Genomic DNA, 23,698 nt, shown 5'->3' with positions numbered 1-23,698 from the left:
TTACCTTTCAGGTGGCCCCGCAGTGCCAGGTGCATGCGGTGGTTTTGTCTTCACGTCAAAAATAGCGGGGAATGGGCCTTATCTAGGGTTCCTGGGGTGCGTGGGCATTTGGCGGGGATTTTACCAGCAGTTCGTCCCCGCAGGGCAGGGATTTTACCCGGGCTTTGCTGGACCAAGTCAAAGACCGCACTATTCCCCGGACCTGGGGGGGCCGTGGTTACAATGTATTGGTGCATTACTAACTGAAGTACCACATAGTTTACAATTAATTTATTTTGACAGTTTTTTCATATTTTTCCATTAAAAAAGATTACTAGGTATGTCTACCTAGTAAAATTCATTCCTTATGCATGATTGGCTAGTCGATGTTATCACGTGATATTACCAAGTTAGGTATTATAGCTTAAATATTCCAACCGTTTAAGGTAAGCCTTTGTAGCCCAGTGGATACAACACTGGACTGCAATTTTGGTGACACCGGTTGGAACCCGGTGTCCGACTCGATTTTTTTTACATTTTAGTGTTTTTTTTACAATTATGATATCAAAAAATAAAACATTTTATTAAATAATTGTCCTGAGATTCGTTACAGAAAAAACTTTTTTTGGTGCCAATCTGGTGTAGAGTCCCTTTAAAACTTGCTGCAGTCCAATGTTAGTGTTATTGGATGATTTCAATTTTGACGCTTAGAATCCGACTATGAGACATTCAAATCTTTCATAAACTAGATGCCAAATGACAACATGTGGCGCCCTTTAAAACAGCCTTTGACACAAACATAAAACTTTTTCATGGAATTGTAGCACAGAATAACATGGTGTTGGAAGTTTTTTTGTAAAATCCTATGATGCATGGTAAAGATACAGCCCTGACAAGGATCATTTCAACCTTTGAATTCTTACCTTGACATTTGAGGTACAAACCTGGGTATTGTGTGCGAAACACCGCCTCATCTTGGTCAACCTTCATGGAAAGTTTTTTTGATAATCCTATTATCCCTGGCCAAGATACAGCCTCAACAAGGATCATTTTGACCTCCAACCTTGACCCGACGTTGAGGTGCACACAAACTGCAGCCTAATCATAATGAACTTTAATGGCAAGTTTCCTTAAAATCCTTGCGTGCATTGTCAAGATACATGAGCCCAGATAAGGATAATTTCAATCTTTGACCTATTACCTACACTTTTGATCCTTTAATGCAAGGTCAAGATACAGCCTGGACAAGATCATTTCAACCTTTGACCTCTTACCTTGAACTTGACCTTTGAGTTACAGACCTTGGTCTTGATCATGGTGAAACTTCATTACAAGTTTTTTTCAAAAACCCTCTTATGCGTAGTCAAGATACGGCCCGGACAATTTCAGTTCGGACGGACCCACTTAACGCATGCACACATACAGAACTGCCATTGTGAAATTTGCTCACTGCAAGCAGACATGCCAACAAAATTAATACCAGATATAGCAGCCAAAGACAGCTTGTTGTTAACTTGGATCCTGTTTAGACCATGAGTACCAACCAAGAGACATTTGAAATCAGTACAGCAACTGTTTGTTCCACCTCATCTACTTTTCCCACCATTATATTGTGTTTATGAAGATACAAAAGCCACAATAAATGCAAGAAGAAAAGATCACAGTCATGGTAATCTATCAAAACAGGTTTTTAAAGAAAAAGGATTAATGAAAAATCACAAACATCTCTTTTGCTCCAATAATGACTATTTGTTGAACATGCACTCTAGGCCCAATCGTGGGAATCTATCACATTCTAAATGAACTTTACATGTATTCTTTCCATCTTGCGCAAAATAATAACCATTTTGACACCTAACTTGGAGGTTCTAGTGAGCCATCATGTAATATAGTCTGGATCCAGGAACTCTGGTAGTGTCAAATGTTGGCTACTTGTGGTAATTTTAATGGTGACCAACCAAATTTAAGATAACTAGATACAAAATGTTCACCACAGGAAGATGATGTGTTGGTACAAAAGACCAAGGTCAATGTTATGAATGGCATAATTATGCTTCAGACTATCCATTTGGATACTACAATAGTGATAAACCGAATTCAATACAACTTTGCACAAATGTTCACCAGAGGAAGGGGATGATTGTGTAGTTGGAAAACCAGGCACAAGTTTCACAAAAAAACAAAGAAAATATTTAAATTGCACTTATATTTTAAGTCTAAGGTCAAGGTCACAAACTTATCAGGTTTGTATTTCTAAGGTCAAGAACACAAATTTTGGATTATAGTGGCATGTGTTACCCATTGTGTGTCCTCTATGACTTGGCTGCTCCTTGGCTTAAGTCTTTAGTCTTAGGTCAAGGTCACAAATTTGGGTGTTTAAGTGGCATGTATTAACCAATTTGTCCACCGTGTTTAACTTGGCTATTAGTTACATATAGCTGCAAGTCAAAACCGATGATGTCTTGGTGGGATGAAAAAATTAATATAACTAATTTACGCAACTTAAATAGATCCTTGCTTGATGCCTGGTCACTTGTCAGATTGTCAGAGGTGGTCGAAGAAAACCATTAAATTGTTCTATTATTCATTGACAAAATCAGTAATTGGAATGGTTGAATGAAAACCACCAGAATAATTAATAAAGAAAGATTCAAGATATTGAATTGATGGATTACATGCAAAATCACACCATCGAAGTTGCATTACAATAAAGCCATATTCTGAGAAAAAGAAAGCAAGCATGTTTCTTCACAAATTTATTAAATAAACATAAATAACTGGATTATGTATACATGAGAGTTGATCATTCTAAAGCTAAACTCTGTCTTATATCCAGAAATGTCTATACATAAAATATAAAGATTTCTATCTCAATATTTATACATGAAATAAATTATGACTCATTATTGTTCCTTATATGTAAACTTTTAATCCTAAAGCAAACATTTTTAACCCTTAGGCTGCTGATGGCGATTTTAAAGGCTTTGCAAACAGCTTGGAACCAGACCAGACGCCGAGTAACTCGGCGCCTGGTCAGGTTCCAAGCTGTTTGCCACTCAGTCAATATATGCCCAAAGTTTTAAGTAAATTGAAAGAAATTTAGAATAAACCAGACAACATTTTTGAGCAGACGACAATTTACCCAGCATGCAAAGGGTTAAAGATATCAGAAAGGGTCACTAATAAAGTTGTTTTAGGTGAGAAAAAACAGCTACACACTGTCAATCCTATTAAAATCACAACCAGTATTGAGTTTACCAAAAAAAAAATGATATTGTACATGAAAACGGTATTTTATACAATTTTAAGAAAAACTTAGTATGACCTTTTGAAAAGTTTCTTTGACATGCAAATTATTGTCATGTTTTTGTACAAGTAATGAACTTAAATATTGTTGAACATAATATACCAGTAATGTTAAACAATTTTTTGTCTGAAAATTTGTTTGAATATATAATTTTGTAAGTTTTAAATGGAACAAAACGGGATGTTGTTAATCAATTATGTAACCAAAGCACCAGCTGTCGCAAAGTATGCCTGTCCTTTTTTTAGGACACCAAGTTTGGTGTTAAATAGTTGTCCACTAGCCAAATGGAGAAAGTTGACACTGTAAATACAGTTTTTATCAATTCAAGAGTCATAACTCCAGCGATATGGCTGTTGATCCAATATGTCCAAGATTTTATGCCCCTACAGATTCTGACCAAATTTGGTGATGATGGCTATTTGGCATCTCTAAAGTAATTGATCGGACAAGACTGATTTCAAGTAATTTCTATAATTGACGGAGGATATCTCTTGTGTGACTCGAGTGATATAGCTGGTTATCAAATCTGTACATGACATTATGTCAAGGTTATATTATACACATTCTGACCAAGTTTGGTGATGATTGGACAAAAGCTTCTAAAGTTATTGATCGGACAACATACTGGACAACTTCCATCATAGTAACAAGTAAAAGTATAATAATACATCCCATTGTATGAACAGGCATATAAAAACATAAATAATACAAAAAGTACAAAATTCAATAAAAATTAGAATGACCACTAAAATAAAAGTTTATTATATTATTCTCCATATTACAAATGACTAGCTTAGGAATATTACTAATGGAGCTCAGACCATGCCAAATTAATAATATGTTTAGCATCATTTGTTGGGTAGGTTTTAGGCTTCGTTTCATTTAAAGCAAAAATTACGAACTCAAAATTGAGCCAACGTAAATGGATCTTCGGGGTTGATAATGAATATTTAGAAAATAAAAAATTTAAAAAATAAAATAGAACAAGAAAAAAGGGCTAGAATGTGAAAAGTTAATATTCTTGTTCACGAATTACCTAAATGTATGCATGTGTGACCTACTTGATAAGTTTTTTGGTAAAATCTGTTATAGTGTAAGTTAAACTTAAATATGATTGGGCGAATTCAAGCCCTTTGTTTTTTTCCAGTGGTGTAGATAGGTTTTTATATTGGAACCTGATGTTAATCATAGAATCGATTTGGTGTGGCCTTAAACTAACAATATTAGTCAGAACTGTGAGACTCAAAATATTTTGATTGTACTTTGGTCCTTTTTATGACTGAATTTTTTTTTATAAATATATATTGTAAAATAAGACATGATGATATCTAATACGTAAAACAAAATTTAATAACTAATGAAACATTAATATATTAAGTATCAGTGAGCAAATCTTCATATAATATTCAACAATAAAATATTAATACAATACAGCAAGGCAAATATTTCTCAGACCTAATTAGGGCCTAAGCATTACAAGCTTAAAAAGCTATTTCATTAAGCCAAAGTTCTTACTTGAGCCTTATTTTCATCATGCTTATCATAAAAAACGTTTTCTTTAAGTCCAAAAAATTGTAAAGAATTCAAAATTACACATATTATTCTTTTTTTTTTATTAAGCTTGTTATGGACTTAAAAAGTTTCAAGGAGTTGGGGACAGATCATCTCAAGAAAATGGTGAAATATAAGCTTAGTTTTTTGCAAGTGTAATCTAAGTCCAAGAAATTAATTGAATTCATTGTTTTTTCAACGTCTTTGTTATAAAGTGTATGTGAATCAACATTGTACATGATGGTTTCTAACATTCTTAATAACATTTTTCTTGTAACTATACACAAAATACAATTATAAAATTCAAGCTGTCTGCAAAATCACACGGTCTACTGAAACAGTACATGCATAGTACATGAAGATTGAATAAGTTTTGTGATCTGAGATTCTCTTGTTGAGATTCTTAAAAAATTGAGGCGGGAACCCTCAATATTAGTATGCATTTTAGAGGCTTTTTGGGTCTCAAGAGTGTGGTACTCAGAATGCAAAAACGCAATTTTGTTTATTTGGTACACTAACTATCAAAGCTTTTAATAGGATTCTGGTAAAAAAATAATGAGTATATTCAGTACTCAAAGGGGGTGGGGATACATCCTCATTAAAGATACAAGATTATTAAATTGTACAATATCCTTTTGAAGGCATTTACATTTATCACCATGACAATAATAATAGAAGAAAAATGAATAATAAGAGCATTTGACATGGACTAGGGATATCACAGACACTGACTTTAATATCATTGGAATAAAATAGAAATTTGGACGATTTTTACTTTTAAAGTGCTTAAAACCGTTTTATTTTTTTTTATCACAAAAATAATGTTTTAAAAAAAAAGGCCCCATTCGGGCCCCATTCGTACATGAACATGAGTAAATGCTGTTAACTTTCATATACAGTTAAAAAATAAAACATCACGCATGAATTATATAAGCATAAAAATATCAGATCTCTTGCTTTAAACCTCCATCTATTATTTCAACTTTGTGTATGATTTAAATATACAATTTGCCAAAACCAATATTTAAATAAATAATTTAAATACAAGTTTTATTCATAACAGGAAGTTTTGTACACATTAAATCACATTAGATAGTAAATATAGAAGGTGATCCCTTCTCAAAAAACTCCATCAATAACAATTAAAGTCTTAGACAACCAACAATCAAAACAATAAACAGTTCATTCATAAACATGAACCTCTAAAAATAAGGCCCGGATAGGGCAACGCTATTGTCTTGCAGTCATGTTAAATCATCTTCGTACATAGCCATATTAATATTAAACTCAGATTCCTGCCTTAGTTCAAAACAATCACTCGGTCCAGTTTTCTTCGAAGCCCTCATTGTGAACTTGGTGCCCGTTGCTCTCCATAGTCTCCTGGTAGTGCCGCTCACAGAATTCCGCAATCCTCTCGCACGCTTCGTTCAACTTTTCCTGGGGAACGGTCAACACTACACGGAAAAAGTTCGGGTAGTCGAAGCACTGCAATACAGTAAATATTTCTATAAGGTATGCTTTAGGAAACAAGGAAATGCAAATGTATTAAAAGTTGAGTGGATGGCAAAAGTAGTACATTTCAAGCTAAATTAAAGACCATTTCAGCAAATTGCCAATACACTGATAGCCCAAAAATAACAGGTGGAAACCGATTTTAAGCTAGGTATGTGCTCCTTTTTGCAGGTTGTATGTTTATAGGGGAAAAGTAAAAGCTGCTGACCAATATCCACATTGGTCTGACCTACTTTTTGACCCAAGATGACCAATATTCACATTGGTCTGACCTACTTTTTGACCCAAGATGACCAATATTCACACTAAATATCATGCTGAGAAATATTCTAACACAGTTTGTTGAAGATTGGATGTACACTGATGAATGTGTGAAAGGAATAAGAAACTACACAAAATTGTTCACAACACCAGAACACCTGTCTGCCCTTTTTATGCCAATTAATAACTGAGGGATTTTAATGAGATCAGCCTAATAATATGAAACAAATAAGAATTAAGCTACATGTTCACAGTATAAAATTAGATGGATTGAACTGACGGATACAAGTTGGAAACAAAATGAGACTGAAATCTTAATTCAGGTAATAACAAATCTACAGCAAAATTCGACAACTAAATTAAACATTAGCAACGTACAGTAGCTGGCAGACAGAAGACGCTCTGTTCTGTAACAAGCGATTCCGTGAAGACCACATCATTCTTGTACTCCGGGAAATGCTCCATCTCAATACCAATCTGAAAATGAAGGATTTAAGATTTATTAAATCATAGCTCAAAAGTGCAAACAGCTATAACCTACTATGAATACATCTGCATCCATTTCCTGGCCAGAAACCAGCTCTAGAGTCTTCTTTGAGAGGACATGAATGTACCCCTTCACATCTACTGTGTCTTGGCCGAGAGATGGACACCTATACCACTAGATCCACCTAAGGGATGATAACAGACTGACAATCTCAAACCTAGAATTTAGTTTTAGTATGAAGAAATCAGGCCTAAAGGTAAGAGGGTCTTGCTCATATTTTTTTAAAATGCACTCTTTTTTGTGACTAAATTTAGTGTGGCGAATCATTAGGATTGTTAAAACTAAGCTACTGACTGCTGGAACTGTTCAACAAATGTTAATACATGCTCAAATATTGTCTTTGAAGTAGATTTTGAACAGTATTAGGCAAAGGTTAAATTATCCCTCACTTTGTGTAAGAGTCTTGTAAGAGATTTGTTCTTGACTGTACCAGCGGGCTTTGCTCCCAACTAAAAGCAGGCTGTTGTTTTATATTCTTTTACTTTTATTGTATTTTTTTAATGTAATTTTGGTATCAGAGAGTAAAATAATAATAATTAATATATTAGTGTTTTCAGATGCATAACTGTGTCAAAAAATATGTTTCATAAACATAAAAGAGTCCCTTTAAAACAATTTAAGCAGGTTTAAGAGCCGTGATGTTCTAATGTTTCTGAGGCCATCTATATCCTTTAAAGCAATTTAAGCAGGTTTAAGAGCCGTGATGTTCTTGTTTCTGAGGCCATCTATATCCATTTCAAGTTTTAGTTTGATACAAAATGTCCAGTAAAAAAAATCAAATTTTACTCCAAGGCGCTTTCTTCCTATAAAGGACCAGCTAAAAATGACCCTCACCATCATATACATGGCCCCCTGCGGCATGACGGGCTTTAGTCCGGGAATGGCGGATATCTTCTTGAAGAACAGTTTGGCGTTCGCCTCAATGAACTGAAGCGTGTCCGTGTAGAAGGACGGAGAGGTGTGTGCGAGAATTTCGGGGACGGCGGCTTGCACCAGCGTGTTTGGGCCCAGGATCTTCTGAGAGAGACACTGCAGACCATGGCGAACCTGCAAAGAGTTATTATTGTAAAGTACAGTCGGAACCTGTTGGCTTGATATCACTTGGCTCGATTTCCTGGAGTGTAGCTGTTATATGTAAAAGTAGCGTGTCAACTGAATGATTATCTTGATAACATGGAAATTATGTCTAAAATCAATTTATTATCTTGTATACCTCCTCCTGGAAGATGTTATTCCTGTCATTGATAACAATCCAGCCAAGCCTCCATCCCGGCACGAGGAATCGCTTGGTTAGGCCGCTGCATGAGAGAACAGGGACAGTGTCAGTTAACGAGGCCAATGAGTGGTACTCCGTCCCGCTGAATACCTGGAAAAACGGTTCAAATGAGATTTTACGCTAATAAACATGGGGTAAAGGCAAAAAGGCTCCCAGAAACATTACATGTTAAATTGAGCAAGTCAATGAATTTTGATTTCTTTCCAAATTCATTTTTATTCAATTCAGACTATGACGGACACAAAAATCTTTCTATCTGAGTAGTCTAAATAACTCATAATAAATGCTTAGTGACATTTATTTAGTCTGCTTTTTACATCTTTTTTTTTTTAATTCTAAAAACAGCTTTTCTAAAGATCTATATTTTGTTTCATGCATGATGAAATACAGGTTGTGCTTGATTCAAGACATACACAGGCCAAGAATGTTAGTTGTTTTGAAAATACTCTTATTGGTTTAAATAAAACTTTCATAGCACAATACATAATGCTTTCTACCGATCTTTGAACATATCGATATAACATACTGAAGCCATGATGTCATCTAAAAAAAATAAGCATAGGAAATTTCAGTTATGATTGAGATACAAAATGGAATGCGACTACACAACATAGGGGCAACGCTTTTATGATATAGGGAAAAATGATATTTGAAGCCAAATAAGGGCCACAAAGCTGATATAATTTATAAACAGAATGTTAAGTCTTCTTCAAACCTTGACAACTCATCACTATCAATCCGCCCTGCAAGACTTTTAATACGTCTGAAACAAAACTCTGCATTACACATGCGCTCATACATACATATGTACGGCATGAACACAGTGATATAATTATATAGAGAAGCCTGTCATGACATTGAAACACTTGAATCAACCATCCAAACAAGTATCTTTTAGAAGGCAGTTGTTCTTTAATAATCGTATAAAAATTATATAGGTGACCGTTGATAAATTTTGATGCGTATATAAAAGTAAAATGTACTGTATCTTTACATGATCTTGTTTAATTTAAATTGCAGTAACTCTTCATATTTTATTCATTTGTTTTGCACTCAGAAGACTATAATCTGTGCACCATCACAGAGAAGGTTTATATACATATCAAACAATGAAGTTGACAGGTTTTGATGTAAGTGACTTTTAAGTTCTACCAGATGCAATTCATAGCTTTACAGTGTAGACTCACGTATGGCAGCTTGTTTGCCATTCGTTTATTAAATGCAATGATTTATACATTTTTTTTTTAAATTAAGGTCACAGAGATATAATTGATCATGTAGTAGGAACCATATTATCATGAATTTACATTGTCTAAAATTATATGAAAAATTGCCAAAACTTATTCAATCTTTTTTGTGTTCATTTAAAAAAAAATGTATGTAGCATGATAATGCTGCTATTTATTAAATGTCATGTCCTATAATTTACATACAGTTCTGTCTTAAGGTATTCAATGAAGCAATGATTCAGGACCTTTTCCAAAATCTAGCACACCTAAAAACTTTATGCTAACAAATACATTTCACACAGACACATTGACCTTCAAACAATACATTTCTGCACAGACAAACGAGGAGTATTTATAAAACTTGTCACAAATATAGATCATACAAAATATATGAAAATGTTAGATCACAGCAAATTGCTTATGCTTATCAAATACTAGAATCAATTCATTAAAACTAATTTAATAGTTGCTATTGTATAATAAACTGTTTAATCATATCGTTTTGTAAATGGTTTTAAATGTAAATCTGATTGCAACTAAAATTAACTCTATCATAAGGATTGTTAAGTTCAAAAAGTTTCATCAAATAAATAAAACCCTAAGCCTTGAATTTTTTCTTTACACTGAATGAAAAATTAAAAACTGGAAAGACATGATATATTAAGCATTGGAGGTTGGAACACCACGCTCAATTAACATGAAATTAATGGGAGCCTAACTCCATATGGTCTGTTGTTGGTGGTTGGTTAATTGTCAGTGATACCATATTGAGGAAATACTATCCCTTTACTGATCTTTTGACATGACCCCCGAACCACCCTGATTTAAATATTCATAACTATTCCTTTTGAAATGACCCCCTGAACCATCCTGATAAAAATATTCATGACTATTCCTTTTGACATGACCCCTGAACCATCCTGATATAAATATTCACAACTAATTCCTTTTGGCATGACCTCTGAACCATCCTGATATAAATATTCATGACTATTCCTTTTGACATGACCCCAGAACCATCCTGATATAAATTTTCATGATTTTTCCTTTTGACATAACCCCCGAACCATCCTGATATTAAGTAAATAATCAGAACTATTCCTTTTGACATGACCCCAGCACCATCCAGATATAACTTTTAAACCCATGGAGAGATTAACAGGTCACATTATAACCCTGGACAAGCAAATATAGTGGTTTTGAATTCATTTTATTCTCTTGGTAGACAACGACAGTAATTATCGAGGGCAGTCATAGTCATTTTAGCATCATATAAATTGAGCAGACAATGGCAACTTGCGTCATGTTACTTTTGTTTGCATTGAACTTAGCTAGCTAGTGCTATAGGTCAATGAATTGACAGTCAATTTGTGCTAGTCCCAAAGCATTTTAGAACAGTAAGTTTTTTTGAACTTCAAAGAGCATAATTTAAGGCTTGCAAACTGTACAAGAGCATTTAGGAGAGGATGAGCTCGCCTCTGAGAAGTAAGTTCAAGGTTGATATGTAAAAGAATACGCTTAAAATAGCTGTTGTAGTCTGCTTTCTTTGTGTATTGACAGGCTATAGATATTGCACTTAAATAAAAATTCACTTTGTGTAATTTGCAGGAGCAAAAGCTGTCAATCATTCCCTACATGTCATATTCAATGCACCAGGAAGTTCAAATGCTAAGTTCATCTGCAAACAGTTTTCATTGTTCACTACAACAGATAGCAATTACTTTAAAAAATATTATTATTTCATCTTATGTCAAGTTAATGTAATTCTATTTTTGTTAAAAATACACACCAACATTAATGGAAAATTAAAAACAAAATAAAAACTCAAACTTACGAAGTGCTCATAAATCTCATCAGCGATGATGGGCACCTTGTGCATCTCCGCAACTCTGAGGATGTCCTGCAGGTGCTTACGTGAGTACACACTGCCACAAGGGTTTGAGGGGCTGTTCACGATGATGGCTGCGGTATTGTCATCTATCAGCGACTCAAGGTAATTCAGGTCTATTTCCCAAGATCTCTCTGGCTGAAATAGAGAGATATAATTTGTATCATTTGTAAAGAAATTTATCCTTGTATTCTGTTCAGCAATCAAAGGTAGGTTTTCAATGTACGTTATTATAATATTACAATTGAATGGTTGACAATGATTTAAATTTTTGTCATCTTTCAACATTTCATATAACTTGTACATTGTCTTAGATGCAGAGAAGCTTAAATTTACCATAACGCGTATGTTGATTACATATTTGTTTACAATCTTCAGAATATCAGTTAATGTATTTCAAATGCAGACAACATTCTCTATGAAGCAAAAATAATTTGTTCTGCTCTATAAGGTGGATATGAAGAGTATAAATAAACATTAATGACATTTTAAACATTTATTTAACATTAATTAAGGTGCAGCTGACATCCTGCAGTATTTAAAATGAAATTCAAGTTTTACAGGTTTATCTTTACACAAGTGTGAATGTGAATTTATATTTTTATTGTTATCACTGGTATAGATCCACGTAGACACTGTAAGTCCGGGCCTGCAAAGCTTTTTTAAAGTGAAATGTTGTTTCAGAATACATTCATTTTTGAGGCATTCCATAAATAAGAGAGACATTTGCTTAGAACCAATGCCCTGGACCCCACTCCCCTCCCCCTAGAAAGTATAGCTTCTTTGATCTAGTCAGTCTTGGTTGCAATGTTCAACAATTTAAAAAACATTTATAGCTCACCTGAAAGAGTAAGTTTTGAGCTTAAAGCTCAATTATTTTTAAGGGTGAAAGTGGTCTTGTGGTTACTAGTATAAGTGTTCCTCTCTCATCCAAGAGGTCCTGGGTTCAAAATCACCTGAGTACTTTTTTATGGCATCTTAAATTCGACATCAGTACTTGTTTCTATGCAGGAAATGGACACAAACATGATTTTGATAAAATTATTAGCTTTTGCTCCTATCAAGCAAGCAGAAATAAGAATAAACTTAGAACTCAAAAAGTAAATCCCGCTGAGATGTACCAGAAGACTGTAGTGTTTGACCTTCACGCCAATGGACTCAGCAAGGGTCTTGTAAATGGAGAATCCAGGGCAGGGGATTAGGATGTTCTGGCCGGGGTTTGCGAGACACGTGATGCACAGGTCAAGAGCTCCGGAACAGCCACTTGTCAACACAACATCCTGCAGAATATAATCAGATTAAAGTGCTTTATTTTTTGTTAACTGGCATACGGCAATAATCAAAAAGTATCATTTCTAAGATAAAGGTGGCATGGCATTACTTCAATTTCTACGATACAGCAAGAAGGAAGGAACATAAGGATGCAGCAACAAGGAACATTAGAACTGCAAACTGTCAATGCCAACCCTTTACTGTGCATGGTCAATGATTCTACAATCAAGGTAATCCATCCATCATTAATATTAGTGATGTTCCGATGATTGATTTTAATGAAAAATTTATTGGTTGGGCCTGATATCGGTGACAATCAATTGTATTTGGTCATAACCGATCATGGATTCAACCGGTCAGTTGTTTTTCTTCTTTTCTCTTGTTATTTGCATTGGATTAATTTCCACCAATTATCTCCTTTGAGTTCATTTATACATTTGGGAGTGTTCAGATGTTATCGTTTACAATCTGGCCGAAAGCAACAACAACACTTAATACCTTTAAACATGCACATAGAACATTAGCATTGTTAAGGATTACAAGTAATTGATTGTACAAGAATAAATCTACAATTAAGGTATTGCCAAAACCGATTGTACTACTAATAATCGGTTACTTAAGTGGAACCGATTACCAATAGTCAAATAGAAACCGATTCCCAACACTAATTTAAATACTAAAAAAGTTACAAAATGTGAAGTTTTCATGGAAAGCTTTTTTTTTTAAATAGGCGTTGTTGTTTAAGAAACAAATTCATAAAATTTCAAGGAATTCATAGTAAAATATTGTTCTATTATCTCCCTTTAATATCATATCATAAAAGTGGTGCCATTATAGTGTTGTTCAAAATTAAAATAAATGCAAAAATAATGTAATGGTTTATCAATTGAAATTAAACACAGAAATAATCTCGCAGTTAAAATGTAAAATGCTGAAAAACACCTTTGGATCCTAATGATCGATGGCTTACCTTCACGCCAGAAATATGGGCCTTGATTTACATTTGCCTAATGTATATTTACCATAACTATTCTATTACTCGCCCGGGCATTTATTAGAACCAAAGAAGGGAATGGGCGTAAATTAGAGACAATTACTTTGATCCAAGATGAAAATCGGTCTTCATTAAAATATTCGGATATAAAGACAAAAAAAGTGAAGTAAGATTATATAGAAAGCAGGAAATCAAGAAATTCGTTGTTTTAAAGGAATGCTTAAAAAAATAATAATGGGGGTTGGTCGTTTAAAAGAGGAAAAGGTTTTGCATGCTTTTGCTAAAAAAATGGTCATTTTTAGGCTGAAAACTGGGGGATGGGTGATTAATAGAATAATTATGGTAATCATTGTAAAATTTTTTTATCAAAATTGAGTACAAAATTTCATCAGAATATCTTGTTTTACATTATCATATCAAATCTGTCTGCCTTTTTCTTTAAATGTCAGACAAGCTGAATAAAGTTTGCATCATTATTTAAATGTAACTGACGCAATGTCACTACATGCTGTTAGATTGCTTTTTGTCTTTTGCAATGAAGTCACTCGACTGATGAGAAAGTACAAACTACTTTAACTGCTTGCAGTAAAAGGTTCAACAACAAGAAACAACTGGAGCAGAAATGTCAAATTTATGTTTCATCACTTTTCACCCCCATCATGTGATGTTTATTTGTTCGAGAAGATGTACAGTACACAATTGTTGTGATCCTAGAACAGGGTCAACAACAGTAAAAACATTCATCAACTGGCATAAACACACATTCCGGAGGGCAATGACATTTGACTGCCATAAACACACATTCCGGAGGGCAATGACATTTGGCATAGTGATATTAATCATCAGTGTTGGTATATAAACAAGAATAAGATCAGCAAAAGAAACCAAAATTATATCATATATATATATATTTATATTAAGCAGAGGTGTATCCAGGATTTCATGTAACGTAGGGTGTCACCTATTGACTTGCAACCCACCCTAAGAACTGAAATTCAATTCCTTTAAAATGATTGCAGGGGGGGGGGGGGGTTCCTACCTTAAGAAAAATTTAACAGTTATAAGTCCAAATAGTTCATTTAGGGCACATTTTACTTCTTTCTATAGTAAATAAGTATTTACCCTACATGTACGTCACTACTCAGATTTTATCAATAATATCAGTTGAACATCAGCTATAATCGTTGAAGGGCATCTTTCAATATTACGTTAATTTAAACTAATATCTTTCCGATCAGGACTTTGTAACCTTTTTAGGATCTGGAGCTAAATATATTTAGCAATTAGACAAAAAAGATTGCAAGAAAAATTGTATACTAGTACAAATTAGCCCTTTTATTTGCAAAAAAACCCACAATATCAAACCAAAAAAGTGAAAATAAAAATAAAGTAATTTCACAGTTTGTTATTAGTGTAAGCCAATTTTGAAAAAAAAGTATAAAACTTTCCTTGATGGAAAGGATAGGCCTTTCCCCATTTTTTTGCTAGAAAAGCCCTGCTGTTGCAATTGAGTTAAATCAGCTAAGTTTGTCATATATTAATATACTAAACCTGAAATTAGGTGTACCTTTGCGTCCACATGGGAGGTTTCTGAGGATGAATAATCTGCGACTGCCTGGCGGGCCTGTTCATATCCTGCAAGGACAAGAATAATTCACATATACAGCCACACTTAATGAATGATTTGTTTGTCCTTACCTACATTTTTATGAGGTAGCAGGTAATTATTTTTCATGTGTTTTTAATTCCTAACCACTTTTTTTCGTTATGAAAAATGGAGATAAAAGTACCGGTATTACCAGAGCAATTAAAAAAACCTTTCAGGTCGCTGGTATTTTTAGGAGTCATTGGTCAGGAATGCAAACAAATTATATTTTTTTTATTAACTGCGGGCCTAAAATCATTCTTTTTTCATCCAAATATCAAGAAGGAGAAATTCTGGAATATAAGGTCACCGTAAACATCTTTTTTGTTCATTTGAAAATATTAGACACCTACCAATACTTTGCTTCATTAGTGATGAGAATGGTACCGGTACAAAAGATACAGAAGGGATTTTAGACAGAGAAACTAGCAAGTAAGACATGACTACATGTATTTTACCGAGACTCAACGTAACTACATCTGGCGAAACAAACTACACATCCCAAGACTTTTGATTCCAAGATACATGTTATCCCCAACAATGGGAATGTTGACAAAGTTCACCCATCCAGGAGTAAAATTTTCAAAATGATATTTGCATTTGTCACAAAAACTAAGTGCCGGTACACCAACGAAAAGATATTTGCATGGTATTTCAGTTATCCTCAAACATTGTAAGGTCAGACATACCAAAATAAACCACATTATTAAAAGTCCACAATGCCATGTTTGGCAAGTGTTCAAAGGCGAAAAAAAATCAAACTACAAGAATGATGTAACTTGAAAAACCCATGGTAAATAATTATTGTAAAGTGGTCGAAATTAACACAAGCCCGCAAGCCCTGCACTGGTAAATTGTCTTCCGGGCTTGCTCAAATTCTGAATTTTATGTAGCATGGCTCTTTCAAAAAACTGATGCCAAGCAATAGTATAAGAATTCGGGTTTATTCATCCAAAAGTCTTATTTCAATGACTGATTTATATACACAACTAATCAACAATGTAAACAAAACAAATGCATGCACAAGCTTTCAAAGGCATCTTTTTGTATTAAGAAACCATCCCTTCAAAGTGCAATAGTACAAAAATGACACTATTATTTAAATCACATTTATTTTTTTAATTATTGTCATCAATTTAAAGCCAGACAAAATACATATAAATACTCCAGTACACAATGTTTGAAATCAATTTTAAGTCGTAAATGCTGTGTTTGCCTTGACCCACATAAAGGAATCAAATACAAGGAATTGGCATTCTACATAATTCTTTTAAATTCTTATCAATTCATGAATACAAAATATTTGAAAGAGGTGACAAATTACACAATAAGGGCTTTTGATGTAAACCGTAGAACAAATAAACATATATTCAAGCAAGTAATTGTTATTGTACCTTTTTGCTTAAACCATTAATTAAACCCATGGTGCGGCAGTATAAGCCAATGTTTTGCTAACTGATTTGTAAAGTAAAAATAATATATAACTGTTTCTGTGCATGTGTGCAATGTTTCTTTTCTAGCCATGCAGTCAGCATGAGTGAACTATTAACAAACACTTAATAAAACCAATTAATAATGAAATAGAATTTTTGTACTCATTTGCTAATGTGTCATTTTGTAAATGTGTGAAGCAGAAACTGTCTGGCGACACCATTGGCGGACACATTAATTAAGTCTTGTTTGTTCCTATATTTTCTAGAAGGTAATTGCTTGTATGTCAAAATTTACATTTATCATATGATATAAAATCCTCATACTTTATATTCAAAATAGTTCAAAACGGTTGTTTTCAATTTGATAGTATGCATGCATTGTTTGGATAATTATTACTGCTCCTAAGTTTTCTGAATGCATTATGAAAATTTAGTTAAAGCTGTATAACTGTTCTCTCTGTTATTAAATACTTTTTCTAATGAGATTGTAATTTCCCCATCCCCCACCTCCTGGGTATTGGATACTCCTTTATTTTCTACCCAATGCCATTTAACATTTCACAATTTTGAAAATCTGCCAACAAAATAATGCCATATTTGCATTTCCACATACAGCTTTTCACCCTCCTTCAAAAGCCCATAAATACCACTTATAAAATTAATGCCGAAAAAAGCAGACATGTGGAAAAATGTGATGAAAGGAACAAAATAATAATTACAGATCGAAACTGACCAACATCAGTGACCAATGAAATAGAAAAACACCAGAGGAAATCATTATTAGTTCAGAAATGATTAATTACTCATGATAACCAAAGAATCAATAAGCATATCTTATCTTCTAAATTGCTAACCTTCCTTTGTGATAATAACTAACAGGCAGGATTTTGATAGCCCTGGGGAAATTCCCAATCACACATAGATATTTGTACAAAGGCAATGACTATTTTGCACACATGTTTTTATTTATTTACATAATAACAAACCTGTAGAAGGTCCGTATCCATTGTATTTGCGCTGTTTGATGGATTTCACCACTGCATTCTCCACCTCCTCTGGCACAACCAGGTTACCAAACACTGTAGGGTCTCCTGTTATAATAGATAGAACAAAGTTATATTTCCCACAATATTATTTCAATTATATACTATAGATTGAGATGGTATTCATGAACTTGGATTAAGTTGTTTTAGTTATGATTTTCCCTGTGTACTAAAAATTAAAAGAATTAAGAGTTTTTACCCATTTTTTTCTCTGTTGTTCCCTTGAGTAGTATATATCCTAGTGTATTACATAATGGTTTAAGATTGTTTGGCAACTATGAATTAACTTCTAGATGTTCATCCCCGCCCGCCCCCTCTTTTCTGGTTTGTTGTGATGCAGCCACATAATCATATTTTTTGTGTAAGTACATACCAACAATCTTTAAGATTTCAGTGGTCTACATTATATTATGTATCCTACCCACTTACTGAGCCAGCCACTGTTATATCTATCGCTTCACCTGATTAAAATCAAGAACAGCTTACTGCTGACTTACTGAAATAAATGTACCGGAAAATTTTAAACTACGGTCTCATTGGACAAAATATAAAGTTGACCACCAATAATATTTAGGACGGGAGCAGGTAAGTCTTCCTAGAGCATCAGCAGGCCCCTACTTGCATTAATAATGTAATGAATTGCAAGGGTTAAATAACTTGGATGTGGTGTATGATTTTGACAGTTGACTTGACTTACCAATAGACAATGCGATCATAGGCTTGCTGGGGTTAGGGGTAAGCCTCATTCCGTCCACGATGCTCCTTATTGGATTAAACGTGTTCCGCGCAATGTCAGAGACCTTGACATTCCAGCTCCCACAGTGACGCTTGCGTTTCAATGAAGTGTCCGCCATTCTCACCTCTGTATATGGGTCGTAGTGTGCTGAAAGAATATACAATATACATCTCTGTTAGTCAGGTATTTATATTGAAATGTTCATTAGAAAAATCAGCAATCCCACAAAGAGTTTTCATGTTGGGATTAACACAAAACAAATATTGTTTTTGACAATTAGGTTATTTTTCATTACTCTGACACAACTACCAGATTTTTTTTACTTTTCATAAAAGATGGCTGTTTTCCAATTGCTGTTAATAAATTTAAAAAAAATCACTTAAGAATGAAGGAATCGAAAAGTAAATGAAAATTACTCATTCATTTACCCCCATCATGCACACAATCTTTAGAAGTATGTGTAATAAAAAAAAACTCCTGCCTAAATTTTATCTAGAGACTGCATATAACGCTTTTTGTGACAACCGATACTGCATGATGATACAAGTTTTATTGAAAGAATTATTGACTGTAATAAACACTAAAATTTCGAGGATCAAATTTATAAAGTATTACGAAACGAATGATTAAATTATACTTTACATAAAACTACCGGTAATCATTTAGCATTAAACAAGCCATAATATTTATTATTCACAGTAGTACTTTCAGACTGAAGAATCCAAAGTCTTAAGTATTCTACTGGTATTTAAATTCCATACCTTCAGAAAATCATTTGAAAAAGTCCAACAATTTTAGCTTTGAATAGTCAAGACTGTTATACATGATGAAATTTGTATTGATTGACAGCAGTGAACATCTAAATATAACTAAATAAATAAAAGAAAATATAATACCATTTTTGCAGAGGTCATGTCCATTTCTATGATTATAATCTGTCTGCATCATTTTTCCAACAATTATATATATATATATATATATATATATATTTATAAAACACTATGGTTTGACTTTCAAACTTTATAACATAAACTCTTTAACATAAACAAGTTTGGCAATGATATTATTTCAAAAGCCAAGACGTAAATAAAGATTGTTTGTGCGCGACTGTATTTATATTAGTTGGTCATAGCTTGTCCAAAAACTAGACCAGCTATATGGGCATACATCCAACAAACTGTTGAAAGTCGGTGACTTGTAACGCTAATTGCCATTATCTAGAATAAACGACATGTTAAGATCTTTGACTTAAAATGTAAATACAATGTGCCATAAAGGTATTCACAGGGTTTAAAAAGCTGATTTTGGTAGTCATTTTAATTGTTAATTTAGGAAAAAAGATAAAATAAAACAATTTGTTTTAGATACATCACTAAAGAATGACCAAGGGATTGTTATAACACCTGATTATACTGATTAGTTTTTCCACCTTTTTGTAAATGAGACCACTGGGCCCTTAGAATTAGAATTGTGAAAAGGGCGACAAAAATGCCTAAAATTGTGAATTTACCATAGTACACATGAAGATTTCAAGTGAAAAACTAAGCAAAGCCCAATATAAGGTTATGGATTTGAAGAATCTTTAAAGAGAATAAGTTTAAACATAGCTGTACTAGTTTTACTTGTTCATTATTCAGTTTTTTTAGTTCTAAGGATTGTGAATTTTCAGTCCAATTATGTGAAAAAAGTATATATTTTGGGATTGAGAGTGGGGCCGAAATTTTGATCCATTTTCAGAAAAAAAACACTGTAAACACAACCTTTTTTTAATAACATAAATTTCAAAATAAGCCAAAAAGATAACTTTCAACTTAATAATCTACAGTTTTGATCTACTAGACTAAATAGAATACAACCTACATCTTCAGCAAACTAGAACTGTAAGCCATAGGCTAACGAATACCCCCCACCCCTCCATGTCTAGGTTGTTTGCCCTGGAGTTAGGCCGGACAAAGCTAATTTTGCCTACAAGGGGAGATAACTCCAGTCAGGGTCATGTGACCTGTACCAAATTCACAGAGGCGAAAGTTTACAACATGGCCATTAATTTCTGAAAGTTTGATAAAGATTTGTTGAATAATAACAAAGATGAATCCCGGACAGGGCTTATTTTGCCTACTTTAACACATCAAGGGGAGATAACTCCAGTCAGGGTCATGTGACCTGTACCAAATTCACAGAGGCGAAAGTTTACAACATGGCCATTACTTTCTGATAGTTTGATAAAGATTTGTTGAATAATAACAAAGATGAATCCCGGACAGGGCTTATTTTGCCTACTTTAACACATCAAGGGGAGATAACTCTGGTCAGGGTCATGTGACCCGTACCAATTTCACAGAGGCGCAAGTTTACATCATGGCCATTAATATCTGAAAGTTTGAAAAAGATTTGTTCAATAACGACAAAGATGAATCCCGGACAAAAAAAAAACGGCCTACTTTAACACATCAAGGGGAGATAACTCTGGTCAGGGTCATGTGACCCGTACCAATTTCACAGAGGCGCAAGTTTACATCATGGCCATTAATATCTGAAAGTTTGAAAAAGATTTGTTCAATAACGACAAAGATGAATCCCGGACAAAAAAAAAACGGACGGACAGACAGACAGACAGACAGACAGACAGACGGACAACCCGATTCCAGTATACCCCCCCCCCAAACTTTGTTTTGGGGGGTATAATGAAAATGCAAATAGGCCATTATTAAGTACATGGCTCAATCATAAAGAACTTCAGCTTTGCAGGTGCCACTCATCCAATACACACTGACCCTGCGTGAGATTTTGTGTTAACAATGTGTCAGACAATGACGTAGTATTCTAAGACAGTTCTGAAGTTCGCTACACTCACTCTGCCCATTCTTAATCATTAACATATTACTTCAGGTATTCTAACTATTACTTAAATACAAAAGACAGGTTTAAAAAAGGTGATATGGTTATAAATATATTTGTTTAGGTCATAGTGTTTGACATCATTATAACATAAAATAACTAAGCACATCTATGTATGACACCATACTTTAGTATAATGACATAATTATTGTTGTCTACATTACCTTTATGTTACAACAACAGCATTAATCATATATATACTTTTATGTTTTAATTATTGTTATTAATCATTTGACTGTTATCGCGGGAGACATATTAGTTCAAGTCTGTGAATACATGTACTGACCGTTTTTTAAGGCAACAAAGTATTAATATTTCCAAATATTTTACTTTAAAATTTATACACAAAATTATTAAACCAGAAATACAAGTATAATAACTATAAAATGTACAGCTTTTTAAATGTCTCATACAAATATCATAATCTTAAATCACCTTAACATAAATAATAAATCTATGGAGATTTGCCAAATAGCCATGAAGATTTGTGAAATTTAGTCTGATATACTATACTCTTGGGTCCAAACAATTTAATCTATTTGAATAATCCACTGTACATTGACCTTATGACCAAGCCTGTATTTAAAATTGAATGACAGCTTTATGTTGCAATAGATCAGAAAACAATTTACTGAGTTTAGTGATTATGCCTTCGCTTGTTTTTTTTTCACTATATGGGCAATCAATCACATGTATTGCATAGATATTCTTAGTATGAAGAAAAAAATAATATTTGTAATAAAAACTCAAGTAATGATGTTGAGCCAATTAGGATATCGATTCTTTTAGACATTATTGATTTATTAGGCTTCAGTAATTTATAAAGATATTGTTCTTCGAAAAAAAAAAGTGGCTGTATTTACAAACATAAATAAAAACGTATTAAAATCAAATGAAGTATTGTAATCACACCCAAAATCAACAAGTTATGCATATCAGACAAAAATAATATTGTGAAGTTACATAAGTCGATAATATCGTGTTGACTGGTGCAATGACTAGAATGATTTTATTGACTATAAATGTCTTAATTATTGTTATCATGATCAAAGTAAATTTGTTCATCATTTCATCCAAGAAGAAATCATCAATTACGAAATATTAAAATGTGTATGCCTACCTAATTATTGCTGATACTTTACTGAAGTAGCTTTAAATGCACGACTATAGATTACATAAATAGTCAATATTGCAATGCTGGCTTTCGCTATAAAATTGACTACATTCACAAAGTATGATGCAAAAAGTTTGAAAATACCTTAAAATAGCAAGTTGTTGACTGACAAACTTACGCAATCATTGTTTACATCTGCCATGCGTCCGCGGAAAATTTGGTCATTTTATCTTCTGATTGGTCAGATTTCGGGGTGTGGTCAATATCGTAATTGGCCGAAGACCTTTGCGCGCTCGAAAATTTTCGAACTACCTGCGATACTATTTCCCGGTCTCTCCTCGTAAAATCCGGTCTCATCCGGTCTCATAATTTCCGGTTCATAACTTATGGCCCCAGGCAACGGATTGTGTTGCTGATGTTTATAACACGATTTTGACAATCTTATTTGTTTTTATATGTAACAAAATGGTATAAAATATATAAACATTATGTCTTAATTTATGCAATTTGTTATAGGTATACACTATTTATGCAATTCGTGTTTAAGGTGTAGAGAAAGATGCGATGCAGTACAAATGCTCATGTTTTTTGCATAAAAGATTGAGGACGGCTAGAGTATGAAGTAACTTAGAATTGCACCTTTTAAATTATGTTATGTCAAAGTTGTTTATTGTTTTTCCTTTTATGATTACCCCCCCCCCCCGACATTATATTTTTTAAGCATTAATGATTACAATTGAAAAATTCCATGTTTGCATATCCGACTCATATCGATATGATACGATATGTTTATTGCGTAAAACATTATATAATGTTCATCGCATGTAAACAAGTAAATCAATGAATGGAGAAAAAGTACACAAACACATTTTCTGGAGCTAAAAGTTGCAATGTTATAACATCCTATTATAGTAAGTATGCGTGTGCTTAGACATTAAAGCTACTAGATGAAGAATGTTTCTTTGAAGTTGCGCCATTCTGAAGTAATCAACACATTATGTCTCCATTTTTCG

At 33.5% G+C, this 23,698-nt stretch overlaps 1 protein-coding gene across 2 annotated transcripts; it reads right to left on the bottom strand.

The window, feature by feature from the left end:
• Positions 1-3,232: 3,232 nt before the first annotated feature.
• Positions 3,233-21,968, bottom strand: LOC128243295 (tyrosine aminotransferase-like). Of its 2 annotated transcripts, none has more exons than XM_052960977.1 (10): positions 21,858-21,968; positions 18,635-18,820; positions 17,881-17,985; positions 15,384-15,451; positions 12,672-12,830; positions 11,497-11,688; positions 8,371-8,523; positions 7,992-8,204; positions 6,989-7,087; positions 3,233-6,322 (listed from the first exon to the last, which is right to left on the bottom strand). In XM_052960977.1, exons 2-10 carry the CDS (start codon positions 18,789-18,791, stop codon positions 6,152-6,154), a joined length of 1,317 nt encoding a protein of 438 aa, XP_052816937.1. In that variant the 5' UTR covers positions 18,792-18,820; positions 21,858-21,968; the 3' UTR covers positions 3,233-6,151. The 2 variants fall into 2 exon arrangements, with proteins under 2 accessions (XP_052816937.1, XP_052816936.1); XM_052960976.1 differs by lacking the exon at positions 21,858-21,968 and adding an exon at positions 19,570-19,759.
• Between the last annotated feature and the right edge of the window lie 1,730 nt (positions 21,969-23,698).

The sequence above is a fragment of the Mya arenaria genome, chromosome 8 (assembly GCF_026914265.1).
Source record: "Mya arenaria isolate MELC-2E11 chromosome 8, ASM2691426v1".
Taxonomy (NCBI): Eukaryota; Metazoa; Mollusca; class Bivalvia; order Myida; family Myidae; genus Mya; species Mya arenaria.
This window is presented reverse-complemented; position numbering and strand designations above follow the sequence as displayed.

What these genes read in the sequence shown, in the direction of transcription:
- LOC128243295 (XM_052960976.1), bottom strand. Translation starts at nt 19,621, where the DNA reads ATGATGCAGACAGATTATAATCATAGAAATGGACATGACCTCTGCAAA. An exon ending in TCAAACACTACAGTCTTCTG is followed by an intron (nt 11,689 to 12,671) that starts GTACATCTCAGC and finishes TCTCTATTTCAG; the next exon opens with CCAGAGAGATCTTGGGAAAT. An exon ending in ATGAGATTTATGAGCACTTC is followed by an intron (nt 8,524 to 11,496) that starts GTAAGTTTGAGT and finishes CCGTTTTTCCAG; the next exon opens with GTATTCAGCGGGACGGAGTA.